The 16978-nt window shown below is 38.9% G+C and overlaps 1 protein-coding gene across 2 annotated transcripts in view; it reads right to left on the bottom strand.

The window, feature by feature from the left end:
• LOC110448117 (regulator of G-protein signaling 7-like) overlaps window positions 1-16978 on the bottom strand; it is a 97995-nt gene that overhangs the window by 24836 nt on the left and 56181 nt on the right. For both annotated transcript variants that reach the window (XM_021494181.1, XM_021494182.1), the window contains exons 3-4: window positions 11219-11315; window positions 5401-5451 (exon numbers count right to left, since the gene is read on the bottom strand). In XM_021494181.1, the coding sequence (XP_021349856.1) occupies window positions 5401-5451; window positions 11219-11315 (148 nt within the window). The remainder of the gene's footprint in view (window positions 1-5400; window positions 5452-11218; window positions 11316-16978) is intronic.

Here is a 16978-nt window from a genome sequence, read left to right as displayed (position 1 = left end):
AAGACATTGCTTTAATAGGTCTGTAGGCAGTGGATCAAGCTCACAGGACTTTGATTGCGAGGTCATGATAATGTTGCGCAACTCGTCCTGGGTTGTTGGTGAGAGCTTTGCCAATGGTTCCCCATCAAATGCAATGTCAGCAGTCATGAAAAAGATGTCAATATCAGCAGAGTGGTTCACTTCGGTTATATTTTTCCTGATTGAGCTGATTTTATTCAGAAAGTAATCACTGAACTTGCTTGCTAAGTCTTTTTCAGAATTACAGCTTGGTAGGATAATTTCACCTTTCTGTCCCATTAGGTTTTTGGTGAGTCTAAAAAGCTGTCTATTATCCTTGCCGCATTCTTTGATTCTTTCTTAATAATAAGCCTTCTTTGACTGAAAGAGTAGTGAACCAACTAGCCTACATTGCTCTCTATAATCTGTTGTTGAACGGTTTATTTGGTCCGTCGCCACTGTCTCTCTGCTTTTCTACAGTTCTGTTTTTCTACACGTAGATTTTCATTATACCACGGGACATTTGGTCTCACAGTTATCACCTTAGTTTGCAGAGGTGCGTGTTTCTCTATAAGGGCTTCTATACCAGATGTGTATGCTTCAACAAGATCATCAACCTCGCCTTCAGTAGATTGAAGGGCGGAACAAGACTGAATGTAATTGTTGAAATCAGGTATTGAAATTTCGCGGAATTTCCGGAAGCTCACTTCAAGTATGTTGTTTATATGGAGTTATATGTACAGTCAGTGTTGTTTACAGTAGACATATGCGACGATGTGTTGTTACATGGAGTAATATGCCCAGTAACTGTTGTTTACAGTAGACATATGTGACAGTGTGTTGTTTGTATGGAGTTATATGTATAGTAACTGTTGTTTACAGTAGACATATGTGACAGTATGTTGTTTATATGGAGTTATAATTTATGTACAGTCAGTGTTGTTCATAGTAGACATATGTGACGATGTGTTGTTGCATGGAGTAATATGCCCAGTAACTGTTGTTTAGAGTAGACATAGATGACAGTGTGTTGACCTGTAGAGATGACCTTGGACCAGTAACAGTAACATCCTGAAGACCCCCGTAAGATGCTGTAACCATGTGTTGGTGGCTATAGCAGTGCTGAAAATCAATGTGAACAGTCTGCCAGCCTAGCTCAGTCTCTCCTCCTATAGGCTCTGCATACTCTGCATATGCATGGGAGATAAAACGCCTGATCTGTAGCACTGACAGCCCCGTTATGTGTAATACAACAGGAAGAAAGCTCCGGTAGTGCTGTAGAGTACATCACGGGTGTTGTATAACTTACTTAGAGTCAAAGTTTCATGTAACAGTTCTCACTTTACCTGTATAATTGTATGTAACAGTTCTCACTTTACCTGTATAATTGTATGTAACAGTTCTCACTTTACCAGTATAATTGTAAGTACATATGAATCATTGGGAATTGTTTTGATACACTTAACAAGTATCATACATAGTATAAATTATTGTCAAAACATTCATAACCAAAATTTTCGGTAATCAATGTATATAAACCACCAAATATGGTAGCATGCAGCCATAAGTACTATGAATATCATTGCTTGATTGTGCTTTTGGATTCCACTCTTTGATGGCATATGGCCGTTTCAATTATTGAAAAAAAAGTCCTATATTTAAGTATTTCACTTACTGTCAAAAAAAACCAATAACTTTTATGATCAAACAGAATTACAAAAATGTCAAATAAAGCCACTGAATTGCTTGCACTTGGCATTCATATTCCATATGAAAGCCATTCAAGAAAAGACATACACAGCCTTTTGTGGAATTTGGTGTTTCCAATTGGCATTCTTATTGATTATTTTATCATTCCTCAGTTAATAATAACGGTTGTAATAATAAATTCACCTACAAATCGTACTTGCCAAATATCCATATGATGCATACATACTCATATTTTTACTTTTGAAATCAGAACAACTCCCTATAGATTGCTTTTTGTTCTATTTCAATTAATTTATCCTTGCATTGGAGATGTAAAACAAAGGCTAACAAATACCCCCTACTTCCACATAAAAAAATGGAAACATGGAGATAACAACCAAAATAATTGTTGAAATGAAAAACAAATGGCATCTGCACAACCATGCAGTGAACCAAAATTCATAAATATTGGTCAAGATGGTAGGTAGTAGTACTTTGAACAAACTTTAATGGATATCAGCAAAGAGACAAATTAAACCCCCAACACAATGTTGAATAATTGGTTTGGTTTGGTTTTATTTTGTTTAACGTCCTATTAAGAGCTAAGGTCATTTAAGGACGTGCCTCCATGTATGTTGTGCATGCGTGTATGTTGTGCAGGAGACCAGGTATGTTGGCATACTAGTCTCCCTGTGATAGCACAGATCTGATGCCAACTTTATAGTGCTATCTCACTGAAATACCATGCCGAAGGCATCACATTATACTGACAACGGGTGAACGAGTTGTTGCCATTACCCTCAATGCCGAACGTTAAGCAGGGAATAATAACTACAATTTTAAAGGACTTTGGTATGTCCCTGCCTGGGGGCAGAACCCATTAAATTGCCTTCCTCATCTTGGCAAATGCTCAACATTAAGGCCAGAAGCGAGGTATTGCCAAGCAAGGCGCTAGGAAATAAAAGGTAGTTAGAAGTAGAAATAAAGATCCCAAATGTTGCAATGGGTGCAGCAGATTTATTTTGATCATTTTTGTGTTCCCAAGTGGAGGGCACAAAAGCAAATCCCAATTCTGCATGGGGTTCCTACATTATTCGCCTCTTACGATACACTCTGTGGGTAACAGCTGGTGTATTCTTTTCTCGATCCCCGACATGCAGTGTTGATGTTAAATAAAAAGAGTTTGTAAGTGTACAACTTCTTCTAAGGTACTGATGATGCATGCTAAATTTCTTAAAATTGATCTAGAAAGTAAGCAGTGTGTCAGACTAATTGTTGTCTACATATGGATACCTCGATTCCATCATAACCCCTTCCCTCAACCAACTTCTTTGCAAGGGTTTCATTACAGAATTTAACTTTAACTTGTCAATGAGATCATTGCTTATTCATACCTTTTATGACACACTCAGATTTTGTATATATCTAAGGCTATTTGTGAAATATAATGGTTTCTTCTTAACCGATTTGTAATAATGAAAAAATATGATAAATGCTGCAAACATTTGTAACATCCATTCCTATAAATTCAATTCTAGAACAATTCTTATCTTTAGAAAATCAATGCATGCTTTGACGTGATCCTTTAGTTATGCAATCAAAGAAGACGTGTATATATATAGCCATAATCAATATTTATACACTAGGTCATCCAAATATAAATCTCCTTATATTATCAATAACAAACTTGGCAATTAATACACTTTACCTTGACACAGTGTTAAGTGCTGCTGTGGGCTAGCTTACCTCCACTAGATGCAGACAAATTATCTCATTATGAACCTTTTTTACAGTTTACACTTGATGAGGATGAGAGGGACTGTGGGAGCATTTTTTACAGTTTACACTTGATGAGGATGAGAGGGACTGTGGGAGAGTGTGAGAGTGGCTACAGGGATATAAACCCCACAAAGCTACAGGTCACAGACACACTTGCTTGGATCCGATCAGTCCTGTGTATCCCTCCATTACAACGCTGTGGAAACTCATCCCAGTCTGATCCTGTCAAATTTATAAAGCTCATTCAACCCCACGTCATTGCTGCCATTTTAACAAGCTCAAGTGACTTGTATGGACATACAATAGCTGGGTGTCATTGTCCTGCCCAGTCATAAGTCAGTGTAAGGAAGCAAGTAGCCTGGTCAATCGCCGTATCAAGTGGGTAGATTTGAATATTTGGGAATGTCTGCTTACCTGAATGGAATTTCATTTGAAAATAAGTAGGCAATCCCAAACAAGATTAGTAAAGATACAACAACATTTCCCATACCTTCATTAATTATAGATCGAATCGTTTCCAACCTTGACAAGTTAATGATAAACTTTGAGGTTGGTCCCCTACAATATTTATCAGGTTTCTGGTCATGATGGCCTTGGAACATAGATTAATTGGCTAAATAGCATCGTCAAAGGGATGTGTAACTGGAGCTTTTGTTTCACTTCCTTGAGTGGAAAGTTTGGTTCATATGATCATTGATGATGCTATATAATCTCTAGTAAACAATGGATCTCAGAAGGATCTTGGCATCTACCATTATACCATCTTCACTGGTTCTTTGCAAGAATAATCATTTCTCTTATATGTTGGCCATCTTGGTTTTCTGATTAGTCCCAAAATTCAATGTGCATAACTACGGACCATGGTGGACCTACATGTGAAATTTGAGAGAAAGATCCATCAAGTTTTCTCTGAGAAATATATAGTGCTAACAAACTTTAACTCTTGAAAATTCAGATGGCCATCTGTTGGCAATCTTGGTTTTCCAATCAGCCCCAAAGTTCAATATACAAAACTAGTAGGGTTGAGAAAGATACACCCAGCACTATCTGGCCCTAACAAACTTTACCTCTCAAAATTCAAGATGGCTGCCTCTTGGCCATCTTGGTTCGCAGATCAGTCTGATAAGCGTCACTAAGGACAGACAGATGGATGGATGATATATCACAGACACAGGGTGATTTAAACAGCCCAACATTATCAGATGGTGGACTAAAAATATGTATTACCTTAAAGTTTTAGTTCTCTTGGGGCCTGTTTGTTTATGCGGAGCAACCGGTTTGTCTGTTTTTAAATGTAGCATTTTCGGGTTTAAATCCTGGCAGATCTGCAAAAGTTTATGCAGGCCTTGCAAGGCTTTGTCAAAGCTCGCCTGAAAACAGCATCAGATTACTAGGTTTGAACTTATTTTGTAAAGGAACAACTCTGGTCAAACCGGTTCAAACGTTTGGATCGTGATAAACAAAAGCGGCGTTAGTGACTCGATTTATATCCAATTGTAAAAAAGAAAGGCATGACCTAGAAAGTTTAAGTTTATTGTGAATGATGCCGAGATATTAGTTCACTTGGTGATGTTGTATGTGTTATGGTGTAATGTTTATGGAATTAGGTTCTGCCATGTCGAGTAGTGTCAAAGTGTCTGTTTATATGTTAGTTGTACAGCTGTACTAGGTAACACCTCAAGCATGGCAGGTAACAGCTGCTGAAGCCATGATATATGTTAGCATGTCACACTTACGCAGTCCAAAGTACACATCATTACACAAATTGAACTATCTCTGTGCAGATGTGTATGGTATTTTGTGCCCACCTTTCTACCAACGCCTTATTCTTGGCAGCATTATGCAGGAAACAGATAATAAATTAGGAGTAAAAATGTGTAAAGTTTCTACCGTCTCCGGCCTGTTAATGAGTTTTGTTCACAGCTGATACATTACCTTGGTCTTCCACGTCCACATTCTTCATTATCCACGCTATCAGATCCACACCTAAGGAAATAGAGAAATAAAGTTTAGAAAACAAGATGATCATAAATCTGTTTTCTGATATGTGTATACCTCTGGAAGACGTCAGCCTTGGTATGAGGCTTCAGACAAACACAAAAAACAGGAAAAAGATAGATGAACAGGCTACAAACGTATCTTAAGGATGTACCGAAATCAAAAATTCAGTAATTAGAAAGTAACTTTCTATATCATAGACCAGAAAACACGAATCTTTATACATCTTGAAATTGACAACATATCAGTATTGAGGTAGTAGAGAACTGTACTTTTAAATATGAAATAGAGTAATAATACCATCTGATTTCTACATAAAATAGAAATGTAACAGATATTTGGCAAGGCTACAGCTAAAGACAAGGACATTTATATCTTATTTCCTAACTTTGGTAATTTTACTAATTTTGAAACTAATGGTTTTCTGATCAGTCCCAAATTCAATATGCATAAATAAGGACCATGGGTAGCCTACATATGAAAATTGATAAAGATCTCTCCAGCACTCTCTGAAAAATAGCACTAAAAAACTTAAACTCTCAAAATTGAAGGTGGCCATTGGTCAGAGTTCTTACTTTTCCAATCAGTCCCAGGACAGAATGACGCACTAAATGATGGATGGACCATGGACAAAGGGTGATTTGAATAGCATCTGATGATGCTATTTTAATAGGTAAGTTAAAGATGGCCATCTGTCGGCCATCTGATATTACTTTTCCAATCATTCCCAGGACGGACAGCTATTTGGCAACTTTGCCATGAATATTCATTGCAATTTTACAAGTCATGTATCTGTTAATTCTCTATCTAGGACTAACTAGGCTAATAATTTTACAAAGTAAGGTCAGTAGGTGCATAGTAAAACACATTTACTACAAAAACACTCTGTGTGAATTCTCGCTTATATCAAGGTCATGTACATGTGTCATAAACATCATAGTTATCACACATTTTTCAAATAACAAACTAGGTCCTACTAAGGTCTCCATGGGTAAGCCATACCCATATGTTACTTAACTGCCAACTGTGATGTATGGTTTGAATGACTAGACATATGCCGAAACCAGCTCAATTGCAAAATTCAAAGTTCACAACTAAGGAACAAGGAGATCCATCCAGCTCTTCTTGTCTTGAGAAATAATGAAAACAATTTTAACTGTCAAAATCCAAGATGGTCACCGAGCAATTATCTTGTTTTTCTTCTAATCATTCTTACAATTTAACAGGAATAACTAAGGACCAAGAGAAACCTACTAGTAAAATTTGAGAAAGATCTCCATTCAGTTCTCTGTGAAAAAAAGCAAACTTTTAACTGTCAAAATCCGAGAGACTCCCTGGTTTCAATCTTGTTTCTTCGGATCAGTCTCACAATGAAACATGTACAACTAAGGACCAGGAGGAACCAACAAAGGAAATTTGAGAAAGATCAGTCCAGCATTTCTTGAGAAATAGTGATAAAAGTATGGCTTTAAGCATGAAATGACAGAAACAAGACAGACAATGGATGAAAGATGATTTGTACAGCCCACCATCTGATGATGGTTGGCTGAAAATATTAATGCATAAACACAAAATGACAGTCATCTTGTCTATATTCCAATAACGGATAAGGAGATAGACTCCTACCAATATTTAGTTATTACAATGTATTTCCTAATCCTATCACACAATGATGTACCATTCTCAGGATGCTGGCTCCAACATTGCCAAGAATAAATCAATTTACATGCCACCATGTCGTGTTTGTCTGTTGATGGTGATCAGGTGTACATGTGAATGCGTCGTTTCTGTTGAGATTGTTGTCTGCGCTAATACTGGCCATTACATGTCTGAAGGTAAATGTAAAATGTCTATACATACTGACCACTTTATATACATAAATGTACCAACCGTTACGCCTAGATAAATATGCTGCCTGCTATAAATGTACTTTCGTTAACATCTGAGCATGTATATGGTCTAATATGTCGACAGACTACGCAGGACCAATAATTATAGAGAGAGGCTTGTAATGGCATGTGTGCAGCTAAATCTGGTCCATACAAATAGTTCCACCCATAACAGTCTTGGGGCTAGTATCTTGAACAAGAACAGGCAACTTACCATACTTAGTCCTTTATTGTCGAGATTCTAACACTTTTATCCTGTATAAAATCCTTGAATTTTCCAGTTCAATTTATGGTGTTTACTAATACAAATATAGGTAGCAAGCCTTTTAGGGAGTTATAACATTTTGAATTTATTCCCTGGGTAATGTTGTTGGAACATTTTGACCAAACATCATGACCAGCAGCACAGTGGATATGTATGTCCCTGCTTTATATTGAAGAGGTCTTGAGATTGAATCCATGTGACGGAGATGTTTATATTTCTTTGGCATAAAACTGTTTTCTATATCAAATGATAAAAGCAACTAGAAGACACCAAAAAACACTGAACAAATTGGAACTCTTCTTTGTTAGAGATACAACGAAAAATGTTGGGACTTTCTACCTTAATGCTGACATTGAGAACCATCAGCAAATTTTCCATTTTTGTTTTTCTCCCTACATTTAGCCATCCCCTTTTCATAAACAAAAGTACTATTTCGCAAAGACGTTTGTATCACATATGTCTTTCAATGCCAAAACAGATATGCTGAGAAAACCATGATCCAAGGATAGAAGTTTGAATCTTGCACAATGGAGCTACATTTCAATCACACTTATATTGTAAATATTTTATTCTTGTGCGCTTGTGTGTGGGTGATGTTCACCTATCACTATAGGCACTTTTTATATCCGGCGGATAGATCTCTGGTGAGTTTGGTGTAACAAACATGGCCGTGAACTTCCTTATGACACCAAGTGGTGTCTTGGTGTAGGAGATATAGCAAAACTTTGACAATATAACATGCACTAGATATAAGCTATTAAAATATGGAGACAATCTTTGACATTATTTACATGGACAAAACAAAGTCTTCATATTACAGCACAAGTTGAGGAGAGTTAAAAAACACAGGCTACTGAATTGTTTATCCGACAGAATGTCCTAATATACAGGAATGAGTGATGTCACTGACAGACACTCACAGTTTTCTTTCCCCAATTCCATATAGTCAGGTGAGTGAGACATGTGTTGTGCAGGAAGGTGTAAACATTTCCTGTTGTAGTATGGAGATGTGTCTGTGTTTATGCTGTGCTGTATGTGGTGCCTGCGGTGGGAATAGTATTAAACACTGCCTTCCTGTGCTAGAGTAAACATGACCAGGTGTTCCCTAACCATCTCAAACAGCATGTCTATCTGCCTAACAAATAATCCCAAATCTGACAAGGAAGCAAATCCATGGTTATTCAAGGTCAATAGGATTTGAGAAAACTAAGATATACAGCATGTCTGCCATGTCTAACTGTTTTATGGTCAGTGTAATACATGTTTTGTGAGATGCTACTTGTCAGCCAATGTGTCTGTAAGAACGCTTTCCTTGTTAATCTGCTGACAGTGTACTGACAGGTTTATGGTACTACTTTGGAATAAAGAGGTCATCAATGACAACATAAACACAATCACTGAACATGAAGCATTTTTGACTATTCAATACAATAATAAATCCAATAAGAACTCAAATAAACCCTTCTTGGATTTATAGTATTAATAATATATTCATGATGTACTCATTGCTATATTGATCAGTATATATCGATATACAGAGGGGACAGACTTATGAAGTACAGGCAGTAAAAGACAGGACAGGACACAGCAGAAACAAGAAATATACAGAAAAGTTTTAACATCAATGATAATCATATAGTCTCTAATATAGACAACTGGTATAAGATCACATGACTGGATCTAAAACGGTCCAGATTCATCTGACATCAGATTTGGCTCAACTTATTAATCATAAAGAAACTATTTTTAAACCTGCTTTTATTGGCATCAGGAAACATATATTTGCCAAAGCTTGAAAATCAATGTCTCTCTAATCTCTAGGTAACAAAGCTGCCCCCAGTCTGGCACAGTGTGCCAATAATTCCTTCTCTATAAAGGTAGTCTGTTGACCTGTGATATGTAAATAAACATTATACTTATTCAACTTTCAGTTACCCAGGTGTAACGAAAGATAAAACAAATATTATACCAGTATATAACTATAGAAATGGACAGCCAGATAAAATATTCAGATGATCAGAATCAAATTATCTTCCATTTGTAACACACCCTCTTATTATAGTTTCAACGTGTGTGGTCATGATTATCGACATTTATTAAGTGAGAAAGTTATTCTCAGAAATTCATTTTTTCTAGTTCGTGCACAAAGCCTCGCTGTCAAGCTGTCAGAAGCGTGCACAAATACTTTGACATTATATGATCCTAAAGGACAATGTGCAATTATACAAAGTTGTGTATCAAAATAGAACCTAACATTTAGCTAGTGTGACATTTTACCAGGTTACCATTATTATTAGCAAATTGAACCCTAATTTGAACCTTGACTTGTCCCAAAAGGATAAAAAAAAAGACAATAATAAAAGCTTCAAATGTCAAAACCTTGTTGAACACTGCACATTATACTGGATTCAGTTGGTATTATAGGATGAACCAACTCTAATCGTTTGATAGTTTATCAAGACATGAAACAAAAAAACATGTATGAACTACACAATAAAACCACAAAGCAGAAATTGTTTTTAAAGAAAAAATAACCTAGGACATGCCAGGTGTACTGTGAGGCAGAGTGCAAGATGTGTAAATTGTCGCGGAATGCTAAAATGATGAAGATCCACTAGCAGACCTCTGATTCATCCACAGAAGCCTAATCTACGAACACAGATCAGAATAGAAGGCAAGCTACAACCAAAGTCGTGTTTTGAAAGGAATTTCATGTACAGCATTCCAGTTGCGAGATTTGAGACTTCAAACGCAGATAATTTGATACAACCTTTGCATCATAGCAAAAATATTAATAAAAACTATTAACATATCCCCATCACAAACCTATCAGTTCTACTGAAACATTTGATATAGATGGGAAATATAATAATGTAAATAAGTATGTTTACGTTTCCAGCAGTTGCTGTACTATAATAAAATACATACTGTGGTACCTCGTTAGTCCAGACACTTGTGTATTAAGAAATATAGCTTTCACAACAACGTTTCCCCAATTAGTCGAAGGCAGGATTTGCCCAATTAGTGAGACAACCTATCTCAATTGATCAGATATCAGTTCTATCATAGACAACCAAAAGGCTAGTTTTTCACAGTAATTGAGTTTGGATCACCCCAACCCATCTGTATCTGTTGTTAGTTCTATGTAAATCTCAGCACAAATGTTCCTCTATATATTGCTGGTTAAAACATGATTAATTTATGGACAAAAAACATCTAAAATTATATAAATTCCGATTTATTTTCAAACTGCATGTGTTTCCAGAAAAAAAGGATCATTTGAAGACAAATGAATGTCTATATCAATACTGTAGTAGGACGAGGAATAATGATAAAGATTATATAGTGCCGTCACTGGGGCTCGAAACCGTGACCCTTGGCTCTCCAGTCCAATGCTCTACTGCTGAGCTAAAGGGAAATTCCCTACAACTGACGCTTGTAAGGCAACCTAATGCACATCTTTTACAAACCCAATATTTTGAAAATTTGAGTTAAAAACTTTTCATGATATGAAGTGGCCTGACATTTCCTACACAAGGCCCAAGACAGGGTGCTTTCACTGGCTGATCCAACACCAAACAAGCGTAAATATTCAATTCACCTGTGAACACACTTGGCACTTTGGACATGAAGCTCTTTACCGTCCGGACGGGCACACCTGTACTTTCATCCTGCATTCGGTCAACAATAGACTCCATCTGAAAAACAGGAAATGGTTAAATTACTAGACAAAAATCAGCATTACAACATGTGTAAGTATAACAACATAAATGTAGCACCATGTCGAATGTACAAGATATGAAATTTACGGGCCTAATAGAACTCAAATTGCAAAAATAACCATATTCGTCCCAGCCAGTCAAAGGCTATGGTGGACATCTTGAATCTCAAGATTGAAATGTTGACCATTTGACATAAAGCAATTATCCTGATGTACCACTCACAAGGAATAAACAAAGTCTGCCCAATGAAATTGAAGTTATAACCGTAATTGTCACAGCAAATGAAATGCCACAGAGGTTGTTCCAAATAAAATGTACCCCTTCCATATCAATCTAACAAAATATCAACTAATTCTAACCAACAAAAATAACTTGACGTTTCAGCCACTCAGCAGCCATCTTGAATTCTGGTTATTAAAAGTAATTCAACATATTTTCGGGAGTGATGCATGTTCCCCACGTATCACTCCGAAAATGTTTTATTGTTATTGGTCAGGTAAATAAGAAGGTCAGGTAAATAAGAAGGTCAGGTAAATAAGAAGTTGTGCTGACACAGCTTAAAATGGCAGTACAAAAAGGGCAACAACTCGGAGGAAAAAAGTTAACCTCAAAAATATGTACCAGATGTGCAGAAATTGACGTACCAAACTTTTTGTGATTTAATAGTTATAGAGGAGGTGTCCAGACAAATTTTCACCAAGACAGAATGACAGACGGATAGTAAACACCCCTAACATCATTGCGGGTGGTATAAAACAGTTTGTCCAGTTTCAACAGCAGCTAAACAGCAGCTAAACACAACAGTTTGTGTTTGAACTTTGGCTACATTGTTTGTGTCAATACTTGGTGACTAACAGAGTCAACATGCATTGTGTAACACAAAAAAGCAACATGGAAAAGTAATTACGTAAAATTTTGAACAGCAAAACTCAGCATCATTTTGCTTAGAACGATCCCATACAGATACACTACTTTTCATCTTCCCAGAAACAAACATGCAGGTTTTCATTGGACAGATGATCAAGGGACTTTTATGAGTCTTGTATGAATAATGTATAAAAATATGCATGTTTCCGGTGATGCTATAGACCCTAACTTTTTGTTCCTAATAAAGCCCATTATATTACCAGATGTTTTTTGCCAGTAATATTAACACAAATTTTATGTTCTATTGACTAGCTGTACAGACAGAGAGAAAATGTAACATTATATCAATCCCCTAACCATTAAAGCCAATAATTAGAACAGGCCTTTTTTGAACACAGGTTCTGATCCAGACATTGCAATGTTCACATAATTTTGAAAGGTTCACACACAATAAATTTACTCAAACAAAACTGATATCAAATTGGCCTCATACTGTACTGTACAGGTTAAGAGCCTGTAGGTGGTCTAGTAGCAGTGCTGACTGGGGATCAACTACTCAGTCATTAAGAGTCTGTAGGTGGTCTAGTAGCAGTGCTGACTGGGGATCAAACTACTCAGGGGCTTAGAGCCTGTAGGTGGTCTAGTAGCAGTGCTGCCTGGGGATCAACTCCTCAGTCGTTAAGAGTCTGTAGGTGGTTTAGTAGCAGTGCTGACTGGGGTTCAAACTACTCAGTGGCTTAGAGCCTGTAGGTGGTTTAGTAGCAGTGCTGACTGGGGATCAAACTACCCAGTGGCTTAGAGCCTGAAGGAGGTCTAGTAGCAGTGCTGACTGGGGATCAACTTACTCAGTGGCTTAGAGCCTGTAGGTGGTCTAGGAGCAGTGCTGACTGGGGATCAACCTACTCAGTGGCTAAGAGCCTGTAGGTGGTCTAGTAGCAGTGCTGACTGTGAATCAAACTACTCAGTGGCTTAGAGCCTGTAGGTGGTCTAGGAGCAGTGCTGACTGGGGATCAACCTACTCAGTGGCTTTGAGCCTGTAGGTGGTCTAGTAGCAGTGCTGACTGGAGATCAACCTACTCAGTGGCTTAGAGCATGTAGGTGTTCTAGTAGTAGTGCTGACTGGGGATCAACCTACTCAGTGGCTTTGAGCCTGTAGGTGGTCTAGTAGCAGTGCTGACTGTGAATCAAACTACTCAGTGGCTTAGAGCCTGTAGGTGGTCTAGGAGCAGTGCTGACTGGGGATCAACCTACTCAGCGGCTTAGAGCCTGTAGGTGGTCTAGTAGCAGTGTTGACTGGGGATCAACCTACTCAGTGGCTTAGAGCTTGTAGGTGGTCTAGTAGCAGTGCTGACTGGAGATCAACCTACTCAGTGGCTTAGAGCATGTAGGTGTTCTAGTAGTAGTGCTGACTGGGGATCAACCTACTCAGTGGCTTTGTGCCTGTAAGTGGTCTAGTAGCAGTGCTGGCTGGGGATCAACCTACTCAGTGGCTTAGAGCTTGTAGGTGGTCTAGTAGCAGTGCTGACTGGAGATCAACCTACTCAGTGGCTTAGAGCATGTAGGAGGTCTAGTAGCAGTGCTGACTGGGGATCAACTTACTCAGTGGCTTAGAGCCTGTAGGTGGTCTAGGAGCAGTGCTGACTGGGGATCAACTACTCAGTCATTAAGAGTCCGTAGGTGGTCTAGTAGCAGTGCTGACTGGGGTTCAAACTACTCAGTGGCTTAGAGCCTGTAGGTGGTATAGTAGCAGTGCTGACTGGGGATCAACCTACTCAGTGGCTTTGTGCCTGTAAGTGGTCTAGTAGCAGTGCTGGCTGGGGATCAACCTACTCAGTGGCTTAGAGCCAGTAGGTGGTCTAGTAGCAGTGCTGACTGGGGTTCAAACTACTCAGTGGCTTAGAGCCTGTAGGTGGTTTAGTAGCAGTGCTGACTGGGGTTCAAACTACTCAGTGGCTTAGAGCCTGTAGGTGGTTTAGTAGCAGTGCTGACTGGGGATCAAACTACTCAGGGGCTTAGAGCCTGTAGGTGGTCTAGTAGCAGTGCTGACTGCGGATCAACCTACTCAGTGGCTTAGAGCCTGTAAGTGGTCTAGTAGCAGTGCTGACTGGGGATCAAACTACCCAGTGGCTTAGAGCCTGAAGGAGGTCTAGTAGCAGTGCTGACTGGGGATCAACCTCCTCAGTGGCTTAGAGCCTGTAGGTGGTCTAGGAGCAGTGCTGACTGGGGATCAACCTACTCAGTGGCTTTGTGCCTGTAAGTGGTCTAGTAGCAGTGCTGGCTGGGGATCAACCTACTCAGTGGCTTAGAGCATGTAGGAGGTCTAGTAGCAGTGCTGACTGGGGATCAACCTACTCCGTGGCTTAGAGCCTGTAGGTGGTCTAGTAGCATTGCTGACTGGGGATCAACCTACTCAGTGGCTAAGAGCCTGTAGGTGGTCTAGTAGCAGTGCTGACTGGAGATCAACCTACTCAGTGGCTTAGAGCCTGTAGGTGGTCTAGTAGCAGTGCTGTGGATCACTTGTACTTATAACCAATAATGACACTCATCTCATTACAGCGCCACACCAATACAGGTTTATGGCTGATAAGAGTACTTTAATTCAAGCCCCCATTAATTTACCAATTTCCTCCCAATTTTCACACCATCTCTATATACGGGTCTGCTGCCTCTGCTGCCGATGTTAAACATGTACTTTGAGCAATGGCCTGGAACATTTTGTGGTAGTAATCTTATTACATGACTTGGAAGAGCAACATAAAATTGTACAGCCACTACAATCAATTTTGGGTACAAGGACAAATGTGAAAAATATCTTTTTTTTAAATGAGACTTTCACCCTTGTCCTTTTCTTATATTTAAAGGTAAAATTTCTAGGAAATATTGAAAAAATAAAGGTATAATTCTGAAAAACTTGATACAAAAGCAATGAACTTGCATTCTGCAAACAAAAAACTGAAACGCAACATCACTCCGAATATTTGAAATAATACAGAGAATAAAGATAATAGAGAGAATAGACAGAGAAAATATATAGGAAATATTATGCTTATTGCTTGCCTAGAACTTTGGCCTGTCTGTAATTTTAATAGCAAAGTATTCTACTTTGGAATCGTGCTGGTACTCCTGACTGACTGCAAGCCTCCTGACTGCATTATTTTCTTCAAATTTTGACAAATGATATTTTTCTAACATAACATTTAAATCCTTTAATCATGTACAATTAATGTAAACTTTGGTTGGGCCATACACTGTAAAGGGAGACAACCAGTGTGAAAACTTCATTGAAGATAACAGAGATTGTGGATTAGACAAGAGGGGTTTATGAATAAGGGAAAAATGGATTTCTAATGAAAGAGCCACAATAGTTAGCAATGAAGCTACCAAGCTCGACTCTAGTATGCGATGTCGCCTTGCAGTCGAATTTACATTACATGGGTGAGCAAGTAGCGACAAATTGCAAAATACCTCTTTTCAAAATATCTGCCATGAAATCAATGACACAATTAGGCATTTCAATCCCCTACAACAATTGGTTGGCTCCCATGTTGACAATTTAAAAGCAGAGCTAAACGAAAGTACCAATCAATCAATATCACACATGTGTTATTCATGGCTTCCCACACCCAAAGTCTTGTGGTGACAAAAATGGGGGCTTCCCACACCCAGGAACTGTAGTGGGGGAACAGGGAAGATTTTCACACCCAGGAGTTTTGCAGCTGAAACAGCGAGGGCTTCAACACCCAGAAGTTGAAATGATGAACCAGGGAAACTTTCCAAACCAACGAGTTATAAAGATGTTACAGGGGGGCTTCATAAACCTAAATATTTTAGTAGGGGATCAGGGAGGCATCATACACACAGAAGTTGTACAGGGAAAACAAGGAATCTTCCCACACCCAGCTGTTGCAGTTAGGGAACCCTGGAGAGAGTCCCTACCTTCAGGAGTTGTAGTTGAGAAACAAGTAACAGCAGAGTGTCCTTCATCAAAGAATTGTTGTGATTTATCAGGGATTGTGATTGGGAACATTAAATGGGGTTTCCAATTCTCAGGAGGGGGGACGGTGCATTTTTCAACCCTACTAGAGGTACTGGGAACTGTAGTTGATATAGGTTACCCAACAACACCATGGAGTGGTGAGAATAAAGTGAAATAGGCTGACTGCAAAGAGCACTGGATGTGTCAAGATCAATAAGGACTGAAATATGTGGAAGGATGAGAATACATGAGTAGCGTGTTAGGAGGGAGGGCACTTGTAGTGGTTGGAGGGGAGCTGTAAAATCAAAGATATGGAACAAGCTCAGATTGGAGCAATGGGAGTGTGCTAAGGGGGATGGATTAGGTAGGGGGTAGCAGGATGAAGGGCACTATAGTTGTTAGGGGGGACAAAGTGCACCAGAATGCATATGGTAGATAGGAACAACAGCAAAAAGTATGATAGATTGATTGGGAGGGGATCATGATGGAGGGCTTTAGACTTGTTGGGGTGGGGTACCATTCTGGAGGGCATTAGAGTTGTTGGATAGGGGTACCATGATGGAAGGCATAATACTTGTTGGGGTGGGGTACCATGATGGAAGGCATAAGACTTGTTGGGGTGGGGTACCATGATGGAGAGCATAAGACTTGTTGGGGTGGGGTACCATGATGGAGAGCATAAGACTTGTTGGGGTGGGGTACCATGATGGAGAGCATAAGACTTGTTGGGGTGGGGTACCATGATGGAGAGCATAAGACTTGTTGGGGTGGGGTACCATGATGGAGAGCATAAGAC

This window comes from Mizuhopecten yessoensis, unplaced genomic scaffold (assembly GCF_002113885.1).
Source record: "Mizuhopecten yessoensis strain PY_sf001 unplaced genomic scaffold, ASM211388v2 scaffold3837, whole genome shotgun sequence".
Lineage (NCBI taxonomy): Eukaryota > Metazoa > Mollusca > Bivalvia > Pectinida > Pectinidae > Mizuhopecten > Mizuhopecten yessoensis.
The sequence above is the reverse complement of the archived record's forward strand: the minus strand, read 5'-3'. Positions and strand labels throughout refer to the sequence as shown.